The sequence below is a fragment of the Corvus hawaiiensis genome, chromosome 10 (genome assembly GCF_020740725.1).
Source record: "Corvus hawaiiensis isolate bCorHaw1 chromosome 10, bCorHaw1.pri.cur, whole genome shotgun sequence".
Lineage (NCBI taxonomy): Eukaryota > Metazoa > Chordata > Aves > Passeriformes > Corvidae > Corvus > Corvus hawaiiensis.
This window is the reverse complement of record NC_063222.1, coordinates 28,430,700-28,447,518: the sequence shown is the minus strand read 5'-3', so window position 1 is coordinate 28,447,518 and position 16,819 is coordinate 28,430,700. Positions and strand designations below refer to the sequence as shown.

General features: G+C 42.6%; 2 protein-coding genes across 3 annotated transcripts in view; one reads left to right on the top strand and one right to left on the bottom strand.

Annotated features, from left to right (window-relative positions):
* Positions 1–1,322: 1,322 nt before the first annotated feature.
* COMMD2 (COMM domain containing 2) lies at positions 1,323–5,076 on the bottom strand. Its single transcript, XM_048315072.1, has 5 exons — positions 4,975–5,076; positions 4,811–4,888; positions 4,262–4,344; positions 2,851–3,024; positions 1,323–2,359 (listed from the first exon to the last, which is right to left on the bottom strand). The coding sequence occupies exons 1-5, from the start codon at positions 5,039–5,041 to the stop codon at positions 2,162–2,164; spliced, it is 600 nt and encodes a 199-aa protein (XP_048171029.1). The 5' UTR covers positions 5,042–5,076; the 3' UTR covers positions 1,323–2,161.
* A 1,227-nt stretch (positions 5,077–6,303) lies between these two features.
* RNF13 (ring finger protein 13) overlaps positions 6,304–16,819 on the top strand; it is a 30,220-nt gene continuing 19,704 nt past the window's right edge. The window contains exons 1-3 of one of the 2 annotated variants that reach the window (XM_048315070.1): positions 6,304–6,395; positions 12,028–12,155; positions 15,029–15,109. In XM_048315070.1, coding sequence (XP_048171027.1) covers positions 12,042–12,155; positions 15,029–15,109 — 195 coding nt within the window. In that variant the 5' untranslated portion in view covers positions 6,304–6,395; positions 12,028–12,041. Of the gene's footprint in view, positions 6,427–12,027; positions 12,156–15,028; positions 15,110–16,819 lie in introns of both variants that reach the window. The other variant, XM_048315071.1, reaches the window with a different exon arrangement.

Here is a 16,819-nt window from a genome sequence, read left to right as displayed (position 1 = left end):
AAGATGGACATGGCACTGGCCAAGGCTGGGCCAGTTACAGATAATTGTAATGCCTCTGTGGTAACAGATTTAAGAAGAACGTCAAAACAAAGAGTGGCTCAGATTTTTCTAGCCAGAGGAGGAGGTGAGAACATGTGAGGGAAACAACATGGAGATGCCAAGGGCAGTGGAGAAGGAGGGGGAGGAGGTGCTCCAGGAGCCAGAGCCGAGATTCCTCTGCAGGCCATGGTGAGACCATGGTGGAGCAGCTGTGCCCCTGCAGCCCCTGGGGATCCCCGGGGGATGCAGAGGTCCACCCGCAGCCCGTGGGGAGGTGCCCGTGCTGGAGCGGGTGGATGCCTGGAGGAGGCTATGATCCAGTGGGAGACCCAGTGGAGAGAGAGGGCCCTGCTTTCAGGCTGGAGCAGCCTGGCCTTGCAGGACTGCACCCCGTGAAGAGTGACCCACATTGCAGCAGTTTTGGGAGGACCGTGTGCCCATAAGAGGGACTCGCAATGCAGCAGTTTTGGGAGGACTGCTGCTTGTGAGATTGGAATCACGTTGAAGAAGTTCACGGAGAACTGTCTCCCGTGGAAGGGACCCCATGGCCTCACAGGGGAAGGACTCCTCTCCCTGAGCAGTGGAAGAAAACCTCGGGTGACGAACTGACCAAACCCCCCCCCCCCGCCCTGTCTCTTTGCACTGTCAGTGGGAAGGAGGGAGGGCCTGGGGGAATTAAGGGTTTATTCTACTTCTCATTATCCTCCTCTTGATTTTGTTAGTAATAATTTCACTTTGTACTTCTAAGTTGAGCCTGTTTTGCCCTTGGAGTGTTTTCTCCGAGTCCTTATCTCCACTCATGAAGCCTTCATTAAATTTTTCTCTCCTCTGCCCAGCTGTGGCAGGGGAGGGTGAGTGAGCAATTTTTGTGGGTGCCTGGTATTTGGCCAGTGTCAAACCACAACAATGGTAAAAGAAACACTTTACTGATTCACATATGAGAGGAACTTCAGTTTGTTTACACCATCACCATGCTGCACACAGCAATTGGAGAATAGGCAAGTCCATGTTCTAGAGAACTGACTTTTCTTAAAACACTTGACTTGAAATAATACCTCTCACAGCTACAAAAATTCAAAACAGAAAGAAAAGAATGCATTTGTGAATGTAAAAACACAGTAAATAGAGAAGTTTATGATATTGCCATGAAAGACAGTAAATACAGTTATTGTAGAATCTGTATGCTATGGTGCACCCTCAGTAGTGACACAAAAACATTGATTAGTAAAACTAGTTATACTCACAAAAGCTGCAAAATACTGCATTAGGATACAACTGAAAAGTAGCTTTTGACATAATCTTTATTAGACATTTTTTTAACAATGGAAGAGCATAATTTCTGTTGCAATAGCTGGTCGTGCCATTATGACTACTCAAACAGGGGAACACAAACTGTGGCATCACAGCACAAAGACCAGTCAGCAGAAGTTAATGCTATTCTTAACCTGCCTCTTCACCCATTACTTCGCTTTTGCAGATTTTCAGATCACCTTCATGTATAACCAGTTTGCCAGCCCAGTGGCCTGCAGAAAGCATCAGCTGCCTCATGGGGTCACAGCAGGCTCTGCTAATGGGAGTGACAGCTCAGCTACACCAGAGCAGGGTAGAGCAGCAGTGTAACATGAGCCCTCACCCTGACTGAATCCTCAGAAGCAGTCCCACGTGGACTCTCACACACACCTAAGTCTAGGTGGGAGAAACGTTCTGAAACGTTCCTGTGCAGTACAGGGGTTAAAAAAAATTTCAAAGCAGAAGCAAAAAGGGAAAAAATTACTTGGTAAATGTAACAATCAATGTACAGCTTCACGTAATAATGAGAGTTCTACTTGATGTAGGAAAGCTTAAGCAGAACTATACTAGTTTAGAGCTACAGAAATTCTCAGCATAGCATACTGAAGGCCTAAATTTGCAAGTAAAGCAAATCCAATTACCCATCTTGTCTCAGGCAGATGTGCAAAGTTGGCAGCCGAAGACACTCGGCCGGTAAATACTGGCTCAAGATCCTGGCACAGGAAAGCAGTTCATCTGATCCAGATGTTTGTTTTTCCTCAAAATGTATTTATGAGCAGTGTTCTGAGTTGTTTCACAAACTGCTTAGTAAGAGAGCAGAGAGGAATCAAGTTTATTTCATGTTGCGCACTATTCTTCTGCAGTGGTTCATCTTCATCTCCCCCAACGCCTGCTCCAGTTGCTGGATAAGGTGGAGAAGGGTAGCAGGGTCAGTTTGCAACACCTGGGCAGTTTGATCTTCATTTTGGTTAAGATGTAGCTTCATAGTCACAGCAGGCTTGATCTGTTGTCTCAGACTTCTGCTTGCAAGCTGCAGGAGGGGTTCAGTGGGATGGGAACAGGGAAATGATTGATGTTATCAATGTTTGTACTTAACAGTTCTCATCAGGTTTGTAGAACCTGCCTGAAGGACTGTTCAGAAACCCTTTTCATACACATTAAAGATACACACAAGCTACTATTGTGTTTTAAAATTAAGGAATTCTAACCCACTTTAATCAATGCTTTCATAATGTTTCTGAAAATTAGGTGATAATCAAGACCAAATATGTTTAGTATACGTTAATATGTTAAAAACACCAATAGAGCCGTGAACTCAATTTTCATCAGGCAACAAGTACTTTGCATCATTGCGTATCCTGTTTATCTCACAACTGGCTGTGGGGCACTAACAAAGTCATATCAGTTTTCAATACATGAAGTACTGCTGCCTCAATTATTTTTACATTGTTTAGCAGGTTTTTATTATGTTAAAAAGAAGTGAAATAAACTATGGAATACTAAAAACATCAGGGAAGTCACCTGCACATCCAGTCTCCACTCCAGACTGTGGTAGCTAGGAAGCCTTGGTGCCAGCTCTCCAAGAATGCTCCTGATCTCTTTCCTGTTGTCAAGGTATAGCTGGAGCAAGGATTTGTTCAATTCATCTGAGAATCCCAAAACATGAATGGAATCTTGGAAATCAACCTCAGAAATCTAGAAATAACAATTTAGGCCTTAATATGGAACTATATAATTATTGTTTCTTGAAAACCAGGTAAAACTGTAACCAAACATCACATATGCTATGGTGCAGTTATTTTCCTGCAGGAATGTCCAAGTACAATTCTACACCTTGGACAAAACAAATATCCAGGCTTTAAAGATGTTGACGTATTACTGCAGATTTGCATGAGATTCAGGGAGTTTTTTTAAAGAAGAACATTCGACCCCCTCACATGTAAGCCTTCACATCAAAGGCCAAAACACAGCATGAGGGAGCACCTCAGCTGTGTCACAAGGCAGGACATGCTGCATGAATCCACTTGTCAGGGTGCTACTGTGCCACTGATAACCAGACTACAAACACCCAGCAGCCACCTGCATGTGAGCAGCACAAGGCACAATGTTCACGCTCCTGTCCCAAGGGCAGGAGAAGCTTCACAGGTCACGGCCTTTGCGCTGACTGCAGCAGCCTGACGCAGCATTGGGAAAGCTGTTACTGACTCCACAGAAAATGCCATCTTACCTCTCCAATGCACCACCCCACAAACACAGTCTGTAACCAACCACATTCTACCACAGTGCACTATAACCCGTCAGTCAAGAGTCCTTGTTTCAAGTAAAGGCTCTGCACCATTTCCATCCCCTCCCCACCTCCTCTTGGGAGCGTGAGTTTAATCTGGCATTCCTTGTCTCTGTATCCCTTCTCCATGTAGTCATTGCTCAAATATTCTACTATATCAATAGTTATAAATCTTTCCAATGGAAACAGTAATTGTCCAACTACTAATCTTTTAGTATTTGCTTATACCCACTCAAACTTTTGATGCCAAGAGCTGAAAAAGCTCTCAAACCCACATTGGACAAAGACAAGGAATGCTGACCAGGGGGCTAGTCTAGCCCACATCCTGTACAGTAGCTGAACAACAAACTCTTCGCTTGAGTTTTATTATTTAGAGCTTAATCCTGAAGTGAGTTTCTCCATATGTAGTAAATTACACTATTTGTCAAGTTTTCACTTCAGATACTGAATACAAATTCCAGAGTTATATATGCAGATGCAATATTTCAATAATACAACAGCATGAGATATCTTTTTCTGAAATTAAAACACTACACGTCATTAAAATTTTGAGCTATGTTTTCCCCATTTATCAGTATTTTTAGAGGTCTAAGTGTTCAGAAGACATCTCTTGAGTGTATTCCCCCCCTTACGGAAAGGTATACTTGCCATAAGCTTGGAACTCTCAGTAAGAAGATACACTAGTCCTTCTACCCCGTGCTGAATGGTGTCAATGCCAATGTTGAGCTTTCCTTTAAAGAAAGCACAAAGTGCTTTACTTGCTAACTGCCACAGCAATGAGACTCAAAGCTGCAAATTTATCCAATGCTTAACGTGCAAAATATGTTTAGGAAAGAAAAAGAGAGTTTCGCACCCTTCAAATAATAATGTACAGCATGTCAGAAACCCTCTCAAACCAAACCATCAAGAGCAAAAACCTAAGAAAAACACAAACCAGTGTCTTATGGCATGGTACAGAGAAGGCTTTGGGTCGGAAAAGAGATCTCTGTAGCCCTCCCCACAGCGGGCACGAAGCACCGACCCCCGCGATGCTGGAGCTCCATGCCGCCGGCCCGTTCCCTCGGCCCCGCACCGCCGTGCACCGGGGACTCGGGGGTCCTTCGTGGCCGGCGCAGAGCCCACCGCATTCCCGCCCTCCTGCCGCGAAATCACTACGGCCCGGCCCGGTCCCCCCGCTCCCTACGACCCCGCTCTCACTGGCGGCGGTCTCACAGGCCCGCGGTGCCGCTCCTCGCCGCAGCTGCTCCAGTGCCAGGCGCCCCAGCTCGCCGATGGCTGTAAAGATAGAGAGAGAAGAGACCCCGCTGCAGCCCCGGCCCGGCTCGGTTCCCTCCCGCCCGCGGAGCCCTCGCGGCCCCGACCTCCGCCGCCGGCCCGCGGCAAACAGCCCAGGTGCGCCCGGTGCTCCGCCGACAGCACCAGCAGCATCACCGCAGCTCGGCCACCACCGCCGGAAGGGGCGGTGCCCCGCAGGCGCCTGCGCGGGGCCGGGGCCTGCGGGGACGCGGCTGCGGCCGCCCTGGGGGCGCGGCAGCCCCGGCAGTCGGGAGTGTCCTGGGGCAGCGAGGCTGTGACTTGCCCGGGAAGCTGTGGGAGAGCGAGCAAGGGTTGTACCGGGGACGGACCGAGTGACGGCTCTCCCCAAGTGCGTGTTGCTGCAGCGAAACCATTCTTCTGTCTTACAGAGCTGTGCTGAAGCGAGGTAACAGATTTTGTGTTTCCTTTCCTTCCTGATTATTCTGTTATTCCACCTTCACGCAGCAGTTCAAGCCCACTTCCATATACAGCCCCGGTAACGCGGAGATCTGGCTGTGTAATCCAGACGCTGACGCTGCTGCTCTGGTGTGCTGAAACTACAGCAAAATGCGTGTCCCTTGTTAAATAAAGCCAACAACAACCAACCAACACCCCCCTAAGTTATTAAAGTTATGTATAACAACGTCTCATAACTGTTTTGCCTATAAGAGACAGTTCATTTTGTTAAACACAAAGGCTGAACAACTTTTGAAGGTTTTTTTAGAACAGAATGTTTGGAAAATGTGAGTGGAAAAAAAACATCACTGCATTTTGTTAACACCTGGAAGCACTAGCTTTTGCTCAGACAATGCTGCAGTTTTCTGCAAGACTGGCAGTCACAGACACAGGCTATCCCAGTGACTGAAGCAAGCTTCTTTATATGGAGTAAATTACACTATTAAAACGTTGTCAAGTTTTAGCTTCAAACTCTGAATACAAATTGCAGAATCATACATGCAGATGCAGTTTCAATAAGACTCCTAGGTGAAATGCTGTGTGTTCCAGCATAAGTTTTTTCAATTTACAAACTTAAAAATTGTCATAGATATATCTACATGGAAATATTTGTAATGTTATGGCTGGGAAATAGGCACAAGTTCCTGTGAAGCTGGTGGGAGTCCTTACACTCAGGTTAGTTGTCTTCTCCTCTCTCGGCCGAGAGTTTGGCTTTAGGATTTAAGACAAGACATCCTCCAGCCATAGGAACTCCACATACACATCCCTACGCCCGTGCTGCTGCGTGCTGAGGGCTCCGCCTTGGCCCCGCGCGCCCCCTGGCGGCAGGGCGGGAGCCAATGCGGAGCCACGCCCCCAACGGAGTTAGGCCCGCCCCGCCGCAGTTGAGCGACAGCCCTTGTGGCCAATGGGTTGTCCCGAGCCGCCGCCCGCGGCGGCGGGCGGGACTTCCGGCGCGGGCGCCGATCGCACGGAAGGCGCCATGGCGTCGGCCTAGGCCGCCCAGGGACCGCGGGGCTGCGGGCCGCAGGTGAGCGCGGGGTGGGTCCCCCGGGCAGCAGGTGAGTACTGGGGCGCGGCCGCTAGGCACCCTGGGCGCTTAGGCTGTGCGGCGGCTGAACACTTACGGGCCTGGTGCTCCATTGCGCAGCGCTTATTCGCCTCCACCCTTGGAGTGGTGAGGCGGGGCCCGGTTCCGCGGGCGGCTTAGGCCCAGCCAGGTCCGAGCCCAGCTGGAGCGGCCACGGTCCCGGCACTGCCCGGGACCGCGGAAGGGAGATGAGCAAAGCGGAGCGGAGGCCTCTGGAGAGCTCCCCGAGCGTCACTCCTGGCCCGGTGGAAGCTCGACCCCTGCTCGCGCGTTTCGTCTTTGCCGGGTGTATGATTGTTGAGACTGGCTGCGCTCCGAGGTGCTGGTTAGGTTTGCAGGATAACGAGCAGTGTGGAGTCTGACTGGCTGAAAGCCCAGTTCTTAGTAAAAACGGTAAAATTAAGGGAGAAGAATTGTTCCTGCATCTTAACAGGTGTCAATGCTGATCTTTCCGTGCGTCACTGTCCAGTTTTGTGATAGGTCTGAGGTGGAGATTTGTGTCAGTAATGATATGATGGCATCAAAATGGAAGAATTCAGATATGGGGGGATTAGAGAATGTGAGTGAGACTTACTGTTATTAGCTATCTAGTTTTTGTTCCTCTTCTGCTTATGAAATTTTGGAAGGTGCAGCCCAATCTACCAAAATATTTGGAATTTGTCACAAAGTTTCTGTATGTTCATATGGTTTTTTGTGATTGCTGTCAGGATTATAATATTATTTGGCTTTTAAATAATAGAGTTTAAGTTTGTTTCATACAGATGTACAAGTTGTTGGTTTTTTTCAGAAGTGGGAGGGAAAAGCTGTTTTACTGAGAGAGCTGAAACATGAACAGGGAATTGCTTTGTGTTGTATTCTGCTCTGAAACACATTTTAAGTTGATTGAGATACAAATGTCTGAAAAATTCATTTTTATGTGTGGTTTGTGAAGCCTGATTTGTGAATATTTGCCAAAAGCTGTGAAAGTTCTTGTCTATGTCTCAAGCTGTGTAACATCTTTGTGACCTCTATCTTAAATGTGCTTAGTGTGTTTACTTCAGGGGTGTCTTACTGCTCATAACTATGCTGGTCCAGCACACTCCACATTTTCTCCTCCTCATTTCTGTCCTGTTCAGTCCTGTGACAGAGGGGTGCAGCACCTCAGGCTCAGTTTGGTTTGTGAGTTCGAGCATGGAGAGTGGGAAGAAATGCTCAAAGTTAAGGACAACTTTGTCTTTACACACTGACAAATCAGGTGCAAAGTGCGGAAGGTTACTGCAGTCAGGTTTAACTTATTTTATGTGATTTACAGTATAGTCCTTTTCCACACATCTGCATTTCTGTGTGCTTTGAGCTTCCTCCCTCAGCTGAGAGGGGGCATGCTTTCCAAAGAGCCATGGAATTTCAGGAATTGTGAGGCTTTTTGGCTTGCATTTGAGGCAGCAGATCCTGAGCATAGAAGAATTTGTGTGTATGTAACTTTGACCGGGAAGACTACACTGTATATGCATGTTGTTTGCAAGCACCACTTTAATTCTGGTATTTCCTAACCTTGCTTAATGCTCTCTTAGTGCTATTCTCTGTGCTGAATTTACTTTGTTGGTTAAAGTGCTGTGATAGCTTCAAGTGTATTGTTGCTTCTGTCATAGTAAAAATGGCTGTATTTTTGCAACAATGGTTCTTTTATCCTTCCAGTTTCACCGATGTCCTCTTTTTTAGGGCAGGCTGATGAGAGAAGGTGATAAATGTTAATTTAGTAATAAAAGTTCATTAATTTTGTAACTCACTACCATTTCTTTCCCGTGAGTGTAACTTCATTTCTGTGAACCAGTTGAAAATTTCACAAAGCATTATATGTCTGATTCTGACCAAGTTAGAATCATGAGAACTGTTTGTGAAAGTATCAGCTGTTTTCTCTAAATAGTAATAATGAATTCCAATTATCTTCATGTTAGCTTAAATCAAATCTTTCTCTCTGGTGTTTGCTTTAATGTTGAGAACTTCACATCATGCGACAATGCTTTTTGCTTGCAAAACCCATGAAGGATAGGTCAGGACCGGAATTCTTAGGTGTTTCTTGATTCTGAAGAAGAAAGTAGTAGTGTTGGCTATGATTTCCCAGTTAAGTCAACAGACTGTTTTCAGAAGAAGTATCTACAGTCAAATGAAAACAAGTTCACATGGAACTATTTATACAAGAAGCCACGATTTGGAGGTTTTTGACAAAAAATTGCTTCATCAAACGTTTTGGATGACCTAATTGAGTTGTTTGTGAAGTACTTTTAATTACTCTAGTAAAAGAAGTTAGAGGAGTTTGGATAATTATATTATTAAGCGCATACTGTCCACTTTTAAAACTTGTCTGTTAATTATTTTAATTCTTACATCTATCTTGAAATCAGAAATTGATCCATTTCTGTTGTTTTGTGTTGCAACTATTTTGTGTAATTTCCAGTAATATCTTACTTTGAGACTGGAAGAATCTCTAGAGAGACTTAGTCATCCATCTGTGGACCATACAATTCTCTTACATTCAGTAGTGAAAGGGGTTAGATTTCCTGCTGAATGTAACACTTCATTGGTGCTTGTTTTGTACCCTTGAGTATGAGGTGTACTTGATCGTGTATATTTAAATTCTGAATGTTGGGTTTTCTAGCTTGATCATGTTTAGGTGTGAGCTTTTATAAAGGGAATAAGATACTTTGTGCTTTCTGTGTTCTTAAAGAGGTTGCTTGTCCACAGTCATGTTGTAGCTCAGCAGGAGAGAAATCTGAAGTTCCTCTGTGGACAGCTGATTGTTGTGCGTCTCCAGACTGCATTGTGCCCATAGCAGCAGTACAGACAGGGATGGTCAGTAGTGACACCTGGGTGCAGAGGCCCTGCTCTGTGGTGCTGGGTTGTGGCTTTTAGAAGCGAGCACTCAGCTGGAGGTTCTTCCTGGCTGCTGGGCACTCACAGTGACTGCCACCATTCTCATGGGGCTGTTCTTGATGGCAGGGACTTTCTAGGAATTAATAATGGTTAGGTTATATGCACCTCTCTTACTCTGTGCCAAAGCAGTAAGCAAGAGGCTAGTTGGGGGAGGCTGCAATAGACCATGGAATAGAAATGGAAAATTGTCCTAAGGAGTTTTTGTTGTTTAGGTAGTCCTTGTCAAAGAAAACCAAAAAAGTAGTAGTTCAAGCACTAAAATGCATTACCTCCATTAGAAGTTCTGTTAAATGATAAACTTTAAATAGAATAAACTTTCTATATGAAAAAGTTCTCTGTCATTCTCTTTTAAGACTGTGTCCAGCAGACAAAGGCTGTTGTCCATCCAGGTGGATCACAGCACAGAATCCCACCAAGTCTTTTTCTCTTTGAGCTTGTGTTGCTTAATCTGTCCAGCTGAACTCGGTAGGATGGGCAGATTGTAGGAGCATGATAGAGAGATGAACAGTAATTGTTGTCTCTAGAGTGCTGTAGATGGAAAGGCTGTTAATAAATGATCCAAAATATCTTAAACTGGCACTTTGGTGAAGCTGCATTGGTGGGAATTCTGCTTTAATGAAATAAAGATGATAGAATATAACATCTGGGGAAAAGAAAGTGAAAGGGTAAAGTCAGTAAAGATGTAAGAGAGAACAAATGCTAGTTTAATTTTTTTAGGGGAAGAGAGGCATGGAAGTAATCCATCCTGTATTTTGGGAACATCCAATAGGATAGAAGCCTCTACATGTAGCTCATGGGAAATGGAGGAAAAATTTGGGCATCTTGCCAGGATTCTTTCCCACCTCCCAAGTCTTTGCTCTCTGAAAGTCTCTATCCCTTTGTCAGCTAACCATTCCTCCAGTTCAGATTGCATTTCTCGACAGCACAAATGGAGGCTAAATCTCACCTTCTCACCCGTTGCTGCAACTGGTTTTGGATGCTTGACTTTACAATTTTGCTAGTGGAATTTTTACCTCTGAGTGCAGACTATGAAATTACCTTGTGTTTGTGTTATGAACTGAAAGCTCCGCATTGGATGAAATGCCTATGGACACATGGTATTGAACATTTGAGATAAAAGTTTGCAGAAACACCATTTCTTACTACATTAAACATGATACTGAGTGGATGTTGCAAATTTGCGCCATGTTGTTCATGAATTGTGAGAGCACAGGTTTGCAGGTCCTATAGTAAGTGTGGAGGAAATTGGTCTTTCACAGACTTAATCAGTCACAGAAATTACATTTCACCATGAATCATGTTTGTGATCTAGATCAGGACTCTCATTGAAGCCAGAAGAATAATTGTTTGGAAGAGACGAGTGGAAAGTAATCTGTAATTCATTTCAGAGAGCACCGAGTCTCTGAACAGCAGTACTGGGGTGTATTATGTTGTGTTAGATTTTTCTGTGCAAGAAAGAATAGAAATGTTTAGAATTCAAACATTCTGTCTTTATAATATTTGTGTTGTATTTGATGGGACAAATTCTGTGGTTTCAAACACAAGTATGACCCTAAGCCTAATGGAATGAAATCTATTAACCATTGTAGCTAATGCACGTATTGAATTTGAGGGGGAGTTCAAAGTTCTGTTCATGCAAATGTTTGGTGTCCTTTTGTTTTGTTCTTGTTTTGTTTGTTTCTTGGGATTTTGTTTTGAGGGTATTTTGTTACTCCCAATGACTTAAGTAAGAGTGCAATGTCATTGCTCATACAAGGAAGGCATTCAAGTCCTTTGTTTATTTTTGTTTATTTAATACATTTTAAAAAAATCTTTGGCAAAGGAAAAGTATTAAAATGTTTGGTTTTGTTCTTGTAACCCGTCTCCCCGCTTTTTTTTTTTTTTTTTTTTTTTAAACTGACGAATGATAAATGAGCAATCTAAAAGCACAATCTAATCTGTTAGGAAGCAAGCCCCCTCCATTTTCCGACACAAGCTGTTGGGGTTTGCTCCTGGTTTTGTTGTACATTTATTAGCAAAGCAGAATTTACTTCCTTTTCAAGTCATGAGCTTGGGAAGTGCACCTAAGCAAATTTTACATAATAGTTGTGTCACTTGTTTTTAAAGTTCTCAAAAATGCACATGCTTTCCAGGAGATCAGAGCTGCTGCCCAAGGCATGTGTCACATTGGAGCGTCTCTGAGTTTCTCGGAGGTTGATAGAACTGGTTTTTCTTAAACTTGGTATCACATTGCTTTTGCAAGTGTATATTTGGAATACGTACTTTTAGTGGAATTATTCCAGGTACATCAGGAATTTTGCTGATTTGGATTTATGCTAGAAGAAGGGAAGTTTAAAATGTGTCTAAGGATGATTAGTATAATGTAGAATGTTCATCCCTTTGTACCCCTTGCATTGGTTTGTGGTGCCTAAAGCCTTTTGAAGTCTTGCTCTTAAAATTTTTGTAGTTTATGCATGCAGTCCCTCCCATGGAGGTTACATGCTTCTAGCAAAAGGAACTTCTAAAGTAATCATAATAACTAAGATTATTTGTTTCTCGAGGTATACGTTGAATAACATTTTGCACACTTCTTTAGCAGAAAAGTTTTAAGTGTTCAAGAGTCCCGTAAAATGACACAGGAAAGTATTTGCTGTGTGCTTTGACTCTGATTCTTTTTTTGCAGGTATTGAATAAAATATGCTGTTGTCAATAGGAATGCTGATGTTGTCTGCCACTCAGATATACACTATTGTGACTGTGCAGTTATTTGCTTTCCTGAATCTTTTACCTGTGGAGGCAGATATTTTAGCAGTAAGTATAATAATATTTTTCTAAATGGATGAAATCTCTATAAAATTGAATCATCTCTTCAACTATTCTATTAATGAATCAGTTAATAGAATAAATGCTGTATCAGGTTGCTTGGAATGGAATTGCCTTAACAGTTTACTTCAATAAACAATAAGTTGTACATTTTCAAATGGGTTTACAGATGGTTTGTCAGGTACCATGACAGTGAAAGCACCTAATTCCCATAGTCATTTACAAAGGTCCACTCTGACCAGATGTCCTGTAGACTGTTATAACCCTGTTAAAAGAATTCCATGCTTTGATTTAGACAGCAGTTTAAGTTTTGGTGATGGGTGCTATTTTCTAGGGTTACTGAAAATACATAAATTATCTTCTATGGCTAGTGTAATTTATTTGTGTGTGCTGGAGGCCTTGTCAGTAAGAGTTTTTGTGTATATTACACCTAGATGTAATTTTTAAGTAGCTGAAGATACCTGCTGTCATTAAGGAAAGTAATTTTTGGGTGTGTAGAATTTGAAATGATCAGGTTAATAAACAGTATAATGAACACAGATCAGTGGTAAAAGCTGTTGCTGTGCTGTTTATTACCAATTCAATATATTGTGGCATTTTAAGGAGAAAGTTATAAATGTCTTTGTAGGATAGAGCTTAAGCTACTGAAATAATTAAACCTAATTACTGTAGGCTGCTTGTTCCAGTGATATGGAGAAGAGTTGTTAATGTCATACCAGTTTTGGAGAACAGAGTGACAAACTCTAGGAGACAAATATTAAAATAAAAATACTTAAAAGTTTGCGGTAAAGTGGGGTTGATGAAAACTAAAGCGTGTTATTTGGATTCTCAGGTTGTTACTATTGTATAAATGCTTCTTGTAGAAACAATATAAAGAAACAATGCAAATAGATAATTGCTTTATTATGGCACTGACACCACCATTTTATTGTGAAATTTTAAACTGTCTTCCTACGGTAAACACAATTTCCCTTTCCTCCCTTTTCTCTGTCACCAAGCCTGTGCTTCCTCTTTTCATAAGAGCTTAACTTTTGTTCTTGCTTCTTCCTCTCTTAGAAAAGTTATTTAAAGCAAAAGAAACAACCCACCCCAACATCAAAAAAGAAAAATAGGGCATTTTGGAAGTTTAGTTTGATTTTTTTTTTCTACTTAAGCTTTTGCGTGTAGTATTCTAAAATAATTCCATGTAAAAACAAAGTGTCTTTTCTTCTTGGATATTTGGAAGTTGCAGATTTATTGTGAGAATATCTTGAAGGCAGAAATGAAGAGATGAACTAGACACTAAACTTCTATACAAAGAAGCCAGTGGAATGCTTAGGAGATGCGCAGAAGAGGGAATGTTTGCACTGTGTCACATGGAATTGCTGGTGTACAGATCACTTACAGTCTTGAGAGATTTCACGGTTTAATGATTATCCCTTTGTTAGCAAAACTCTTTCCAGAGTTTTGGGTTTGCCAAGGAAAGAAGTTCTTTTCCCTTTTAATTTGGGAGCGGTTTTATGCTTCTGTGTTCTCGTGTAGTTGCAGCCTCAAAGGGTCATGTCTGTGTAAAGTGCTGTTATGTGCATGTGAGACAGGATTGGTTATTTTGTAGAAAAGGGGTAAAAAGAAATAGGTTTGTGATGAACTCCTGGCTTAAGCGGGGGCTTGCCAAGTGGTTCAAGGGAAAACTGACAGTAGCACGAGCTCAGGACATTTTGAAGAAGGTGGATGGAAGAAGGTGGTGCACTGGTGCTCTCTGTGGTGGAAGGTCAAGAGGAGAGGTTGTGTGGAGCACATTGGTTACACAGAACAAAGAAGCTTCCTTGAAATTTGGCTCCATTCCTACCTCTTTCCCCTCAAAGTTTGTGGGAAGAAGGCTCCTTCAAAATGTTGCTCCTTTGGAAGACTTCAGATAAATCATGGCACTGTTTTTCTCTGAACTATAATTTGAGCTCCCTTGTCTAAGCCTGGCTTGTAGGAAACATCCCTCTGGAGCAAACACGATCCTTACGTGGCTGTTCTGTGTGACAGCTGGATGATATGATGAATAGACAAACACTTCTGACTCGCTAAACTGTTTAATTAAACAGCTGATGCACGTTCAAGTCAGTTAACTGTAGAGTTCACAACTTTTGCAGGAAACGCTTTTTTTTAATGAAAAAATACACCATACATACGCTTAGCACTTTTTTTTGTGTGAATTCTGCGTTGGTCAGGCATGTTATACAGCCAGAGAAGATGAACAAAGAAAGGGGGAACAAAGCTTCCACAGATTTGAGGTCTTTTACAGTATTTTTCTGTTTTAAAATGAAAGCTCATAGTTATTATAAAACAAAACCGAAGAGATACTTTTCAGCTACTAATCCGAATGTATAGCAGGGAATTGAGAAGGGATGGCATAGGGAGGCTATTCTTTGTCTACAGTGAAGCACCTCTTAAAAGCTGTTCTTTCCTGTACACCAATGAATTCAGGGCAAAACACCCACCACCACCATCCAATGAAAACTCCACATCCAAATGTCCCAGCTCTTCAGATTTTTGCTCGCTTGGTTTGTTAGTAGTTTCTGTTCTGCTGATATGATGGTATTTGAATTTTAGGCAGTAGAAAGAAAAATTTACCATATAAATAATTCAACAAAATATCTGTTACTTACTTTCTTGTTTTGACAGCTAGATAAGAAAAGAATGATGTTACCATGTGAGTAGAAATAGGTGGAATAAACAATTTTGTGATTTCATTGACGTGGTCACAGGATGTCCTATGTCTGATAAATGTTTTAATCTAAAAAAATACACAGTGTTGTTTGGTTTTGTTTATACTTGTTAACTATTTCTGTCTTGCTGGAAACCTAATTTTTTTGAAAAATTTTTTCTCTTAGTATAACCTTGAAAATGGAACCCAGACTTTTGATGATCTACCTGCTAGATTTGGCTACAGACTGCCAGCAGAAGGCTTGAAGGTAAACATATATATCTATATATATCTATATATATCTATATATATCTATATATATCTTGTGCTGGTATAAGCTGGGCTAGAGTTTATTTTCTTCTCAGTGTCTGGTATGGAGCTGTGTTTTGGGTTTGTGCTGAACACAGGTGATAATATAGAGATGATTTTGTTGTTGCTGATTATACAGAGCCAAGGTCTTTTCTGTTCCTCCTACTGCCACACTGGTGAGGAAGTTGGGAGTGCATGGGAGTCTGGGAGAAGACACAGCCAGGACAGAGGACCCAAAAGGATCAAAGGGATATTCCAGACCGTATGACATCATGCTCAGTATATAAAGTGGGGAGAAGAGAAAGGAGGGGACTTTTGAGTATGGTGTTTGTCTTCCCAAGTCACTGTTGTGTGTGATGGGGCCCTGCTCTCCTGGAGGTGGCTGAACACCTGCCTGCTTGTGAGAAGCAGTGAATGAATTCTTTGTTTTCCTTTGCTTGTGTGTGTGGCTTTTGCTTTTCCTATTAAACTGTCTTTATCTCAACCCACAAGTTCTTTAGCTTCTACCCTTCCCACTCTCTCCCTGATCCTGCTGGTGGGGGAGTGAGTGAGCAGCTGCACGGGGCTTGAGGACTGGATGGGGTAAAACCCCCACAATCCTTTTTGGCACCCAGTGTGGGGCACAAAGGGTTCAGGATAATGACAGATTTGATTGGGAAGTGCTAGATTGAATTTGAGTGTTGAATATATACAGAGAGAACTGTATCTGCTGAACGTTTCCTCCATAAGCTAGAAAAGATAAAAATTAAAGGAATGTAGGTCAAGGAAAAATAAGGACAGAAATTATTAATCAACTGCTCAAACAAAACAAATGTGCAAACAGATGTTGCCTGTGAATAGGCAGATTCTTTTCCTAAGAAGAGGATTGTGGTAGTCTTTGTCTACTTAAGGAGAATTTGTTGAAAATTTTTAACGAATTAATTAAAAATAGGTAAATAATGGAAATCTAAGGTAAGTTTGGTAGACTGCTGTTGTTTCTGTTTTGATGGCAATACTGATACATGGTGTCAGTTGCCTTGCACTGGAATCAGCAGATGCCAGACTTAATGTTGTTCTGATACAATTTTTTGAAAAATGTATTTGGAAGATTCATTGTCTCCATACAGTCATATTTTGGCAAGCCCTTTCATGTTGTGAAGGGTGGCAAGGCAAGAGAGATTTCCTTGCGTGTGGCCCACATTTTGTGCTGTGTAAAGCAATTGTAGCTCTGTTTTTTGGGAAGTTACAACTGTTGTCAGTTCGCTCCTCTTGTTGCATTTCTCAAGCTGCTGAATAGAGACAGTCAGGGGCTGCAGCTCTGCCATGGTGCCTGTGCGTTGTGCCCAGCACTGGGGCCAGGGGCAGGGGTTGTAATTGGTCCTGCACCCTCTCCTTACGTGGTTTCATTTCAATTGCAGTCCATACCCCATAGCAGGTGAGAAGGTCCGGCCATTCTTCCAGTGCCCCTTCAAGGATGGGTTGCACTAGTGCTCTTTTATTTTACTCTGTATCAATAAGTGGGGAAAATGCAGATACACATATATGTTTTTGTTACTTTTCTGTTAGAGTGTCTTCTTGAAATAGCATCATGTTGGGCTAGGGATGCTGGGCTGTGACTTGAGAAGCGATCATAATACTGTCAAGAGAAGGCATTTAGAAAGTGCTCACCTAGTGCTCATCTATTGAGTTA